Genomic DNA, 5,461 nt, shown 5'->3' on the forward strand with positions numbered 1-5,461 from the left:
ACCGACCTAGTTTTTGATGGCACGTGACCCAGTTTTGAACCTGACCTAGATATCATCAAGGTGAACATTCTGACCAATTTTCATGAAGATCTTTGATTTATATGGCCTCTAGAGAGGTCACAAAGTTTTTCTATTTTTAGACCTACTGACCTAGTTTTTGAAGGCACATGACCCAGTTTCAAATTTCACCTAGATATCATCAAGATGAACATTCTGACTAACTTTCATAAAGATCCTACAAAAAATGTGACCTCTAGAGTGGTCACAAGCAAAAGTTTACGGATGCACGCACAGACGCATGGACGACAGACGCCGCGCGATCACAAAAGCTCACCTTGTCACTTTGTGACAGGTGAGCTAAAAAGTGAGTTTTAAAAAAATTGGTGTAAGAAAGAGCTAAAATTTACAATGGAAAACACCCCATCAAAATTGTTTTTTTGATATTAAGTCAAAACTAATCAACATATTTTAAATTTTTTTAAGAAGCTCTTATTACCATCCTCAGAGTTCTCAGGAATGATGTATAATATAAATTATCACATGTTTGATGTCGCGGGAGTGTAATAAAGCCATTACATAAAAATGATAATACACCAGTGTAATAAAGCTTTGACGTCAACGTTGTTTATTGTATAGGAAACGTTGGTCAAACTGACTTGTTTAAATTGTAAAAGAAAGTAGAATTTTCGATGTTCGACAGGAAAAACTACCATGTTATAAAAAGAATACAATGTACTACATTTGAGACTTTCCACATTGAATTTATTAAACTTGTTGAAGATTGACAAAATGCTCGACAGAGCCTCGCATTTTATTATTTTATTCAACGAGTTTAATAAATTCAGTATGAAAAGACACTCGTGCAATATCCTCTATTAATATTGCCTTATACCTAGAGAGAAATCAAGGAAACCTTGCTATGGAAAAGGGGGATCAAACGGTAGGAAATCTTTATAATTAGCTGACGGTTACATCCTCAATGTATCTTCATGTGGGAAGTCATTACTTGTACTTTCTTCTAGAAAACCAGACAATACTAAATCTAGAAATTTGGAAAGCTAATTTAGCAACTGTAACATAACTGGAAAATCTTTCAATACAGCCAGATGAATAATTTTGTTTCTGACAAAAATAAAATCTTACCAGAGCTGCGAATGGCCAGAACATCTCCAACTGCAACAACCCTTCAAAATAAACACTTCACTTTTTTATTTCTAACAGTGTCAAATATGAATGTAGTTCAAGGTATCAATAAAATGTTCCTTACTTCATCAGTTTCAAAATTTGTCAGAAACAAAAACACACTATAACAATCTGTACAACAATTTATCCATATGTATTTGAGCCATGCCATGAGAAAACCAACATAGTGCAATTGCGACCAGCATGGATCCAGACCAGCCTGCACATCCATGCAGTCTGGTCAGGATCCATGCTGTTCGATAACGGTTTCTCTAATTGCAATTGGCTTTGAAATTGGATTGCATGGATATGCAGACTGGTCTGGATCCATGCTGGTCCCAAATGCACTATGTTGGTTTTCTCATGGTGCAGCTAATTTAAACAGTAATAAATGTAAACTGACCTGCGACATGAAAAATACTGTTTCAGGGCCTCATCATGGGGAGCACGTGGACTATAGTTTGGTGATGGAATTATTGAAATCTGTAATTCTCTAGCTTTAGGTAGGATCACGTTCCAAGAGCTCTGTGTAGAACCACTCTTCTGTTCTGGGTCAGCCAAATCATAACGCTAGTAATAAATTTTACAAATGTACTTTCAGAAAAGGAAAAACTATATTCAGCTGAAATAATTTTTGTTACAATATGGGCCTGCTGGGAATCAGTAATATAGTAAGAGTTTTATGTAACTGGACAGCACTGGCTAAAAAAGCAAATCAAAAGTTGTTACTATATGATCTTAAGAAATTACACTTCACAAAAAAGAAACATCTTTCTACTACAATTTCTGCGACAGAAGTGAAAGCAAAACCCCAAAGTATTCATTTATAACAAACACAATAATACAAGAAAAGGCATTTTTGTCGGACTGTTACTGTCTGAAAACTCTGTATCATTATATCAATTTATTACAGCACTTAAAAATATTGACAATACATGTACATCAATATTTAAAAAAAATCCATTCAGGAAAAAAATCATTCCAAGTCCTTAAACATATTTTGCCTTTAAAATGTGAGACAATTCTCTACAAAATGCAAGCATAATATGAATTCAGTTTTTATCTATCCCTTTTCCTATTTTGTACAAAAGGAAAAAAGGCTCTTTTTGAACAAAATGCTCTTTTCGAAAAATGAGCAATTATTGGGCATATATTATATATATATTTCCAGGTCTGAAAGGAAAAGGCCTCTTCCAAATTTCTTGATGAAAAGCCCTACATCAACCAGCCCTTTTTTTGTAAATTTGGGGAAGGGTACCAGGTCCCTTTTGGAGGGGAAATTTACGTCGCGAAATCATTGTTTGGAGGAATATATTTGCTGAAAAGTTGTTAAAATCAGGACTGAAAATCAAAACTAATTTCATTTTTTTTTGCATGGGGAATTTTTGGCCAAGGTGGGGAAAAAAGTATACTTTTTAGATTGGGGAATGGGGCCGAATTTCGGCCCTAAAATCAGCATAAAAAAAGGCCTGCATCAACACATCAATATTGCAATTATCAATGATAAACCTTAAAATAATTCAATAGATACCTTCATTATCAAGTAAAATGGCAGTTCTATCGGCGGCTTATTCTGCATGTTGAACAAACACAGAGGTGAGATAAAGAGTCTTTTTGATTTGTCATATTCTTTACCCAGACATCTCACCATACATAGTCTCTCTGTGCGAATGCATGCCTTGTCCTCATCGCAGTCTTCGTTTGGATACTCAGGTGATATCAAAACATAACTACTGTCGAATAACCCCTCCTTTAACATTTGCTTTCGTGACATGCCAACATAATACAAAGGATCAAAATTTTTGTACTTTCTCTTCCCTCCACAACATCCTTCTGAAAAGAGGTTGTTGTGGAACAACTTCATATCAAAATGTCCAACTGTCTCACTTCTAGTTTTTTTTCTTCTATTTTTCATGGATCTGCTGTTTTTTGAAGTTTGGCATTGAATCTGTTTCATCTATCTCAGGACTCAGATAATTTTGATTCATGGCGTAACTGAATGTCTGATATAAAAATGTCCTTAAATGGTCCAGAAATGTCCTGTCACCCTGTCTTGGATTAGTTACAAGAGATTCCATTTTGGCTTTAAAATGTTCACGTTCTGCTTCTAAATCTCCAAGGTAGGTCAAAACAAATTCTGTCCTTGCTGTAATCAAACCTTGCTGAACAGGAGAGCACTCAAGGACGAATATATCAAAATAAAATGTTCTTTTGAAATCTGGATCTTCAAGAAGTTCCCATATGGTGAAAGGAAGACATCTTAGTCCGTATAAGAACAGGATTTGACTGAACCCTCACTCAATAACCGAGTGCAAAATTTTTTGTTTGTAAGCCATTGAAAGGTTTCATGACTACTTACACCAAGAACAACATTACTGACAGGATTAACTTAACAGGACGAATAAAGATGGGTTTCTGTTTGTATGTGTGTAGTAGTCATAAATTGCTGACTGCAAGTTAACGTAACAAAATCAACATTTTCTTCAGCATCCTCATTTTGACATGGACGGTAACGAACACCTCTATGTCTAAGCCAGTTGTTACATCTTCCATTGCATCTACATCACTGTCATCGGTCTCTGGTTGAAGAATTTCTGGGAAATTCTGACTATTGGATAGCATTCTCTGAAAAATGCATCCTGGGCCTTCCCAGGTGGGTGTGTCAGTAGTTTTTTCTTGTGAAACTTTGGTGTTTGTCCAAAGGGACAAATATATTGCTTGTCATCGTCTGGCACTCCGAGCAATGTCGCAGAGTTTTCTAGAGATGAAGAGATGTAAAGGATGATCATTAGGTTTTAGCTCTTTCTCGACTAAAATAGCTTTAAAACGGTGACTTTTGGTGGAAACATTTTCATTTTCGATGGGGGCTGCCATCTTTGTTGTTGTTGTTTGAAGTTTATCTTACGACAATATATTTCATTTATGCGGACTAATACAACTATTCAACTTGGCATGCGAGTTACACTTCAACAATGCAGTTCCTTCATTATTTCGTATAAAATGACATCTTGAGACCTCAGTTTCAGTACTTTAGAGCATTTCAGTGATGTGAGAATCATGTATTAGCCAGGGAGCCAAAAGTGCGAAAAGAGCCTAGAAACAGGATTTACCTGTCCGGTCATGCTATAGTCAGTTTCTATATATATTATGAAAGTGCAAAGTCTCGCGGATCAGAAAAATCGGGCCTGCAAAACAAAAGCTCTTGCAAAATTTGAGAATATTAAGGGGAGATAACTCTGCATATTTGCAGTTTTTTAATTTATTTATTTATTTTGTTGGGTTTAACGTCGCACCGACACAATTATAGGTCATATGGCGACTTTCCAGCTTTAATGGTGGAGGAAGACCCCAGGTGCCCCTCCGTGCTTTATTTCATCACGAGCGGGCACCTGGATAGAACCACCGACCTTCCGTAAGCCAGCTGGATGGCTTCCTCACATGAATGCAGTTTTTTAAGATTCAAAACGCTTTTTTGCTAACAAAACATGGCATCATGTTTCTAAAATCAGTTCAAATATACATATTTCAACATTGCTTTTACGCATAAGGCTTATGGTTGAAAAATAGGCAAAATGTACTCATTTTATGTACATTTTATTATAAGATTTGGCACCTAAAATACCAGAGAATAAAATAAAAATATTTAGGCCTAACCTAAAATTTACAGTATGAAGAAGTAACCTTTAAAATGGTCTTATTTCTCAAAGTCATTTATTAATACCGCTGCGAAACAGTCTGTTAGAATAGAAAATCATCTAGATACTCTAGTTCAGGTTTGGCTAAGAAATACGCAAATCCGGGGTATTTTATGTACCCCACCCACTTTATATAAGGCAAAAAATGTATAATAAAAACATTCGACTAACAACCAAGAAGATGGAACTACATTTTGGACTACTTCACATGTAACACTGAGTAGTCACTTCCGGTTTGGTGTAATCCGTCCTTAAAGAAACATTTTTCATACTCAATATGTGTTATTTTCACTTAAATTGTACCAGTAACCTAAATGCATGAAAAAAATACCAGTTTCAGTTTGATACAATCAATTTTCAAGGTTTTATGGCTTTTTCAGTAACGTATGCTAGCGCGCCAAATTTCCTGGAAAAAGCTGCCGCGACATCATTTTTGACCACTTTTCCTTGCTTGAGCTTATTTTGCCATATTTTATCAAGTTTTACCATAAACTGCACTCAAATCACACACTGTTACTGTAAAATTACCCAAAACTCACCCCTGACCCTAAAACATACCAATATTTAGCAATAAATATTTTTTA

At 35.5% G+C, this 5,461-nt stretch overlaps 1 protein-coding gene across 1 annotated transcript; it reads right to left on the reverse strand.

Annotated features, from left to right (window-relative positions):
* Positions 1 to 1,031: 1,031 nt before the first annotated feature.
* Positions 1,032 to 3,046, reverse strand: LOC128552350 (peroxisomal ATPase PEX6-like). The gene is made up of 3 exons (XM_053533378.1): positions 2,714 to 3,046; positions 1,586 to 1,752; positions 1,032 to 1,184 (listed from the first exon to the last, which is right to left on the reverse strand). The coding sequence occupies exons 1-3, from the start codon at positions 3,044 to 3,046 to the stop codon at positions 1,094 to 1,096; spliced, it is 591 nt and encodes a 196-aa protein (XP_053389353.1). The 3' UTR covers positions 1,032 to 1,093.
* Between the last annotated feature and the right edge of the window lie 2,415 nt (positions 3,047 to 5,461).

Source organism: Mercenaria mercenaria, unplaced genomic scaffold, assembly GCF_021730395.1.
Source record: "Mercenaria mercenaria strain notata unplaced genomic scaffold, MADL_Memer_1 contig_2404, whole genome shotgun sequence".
Lineage (NCBI taxonomy): Eukaryota > Metazoa > Mollusca > Bivalvia > Venerida > Veneridae > Mercenaria > Mercenaria mercenaria.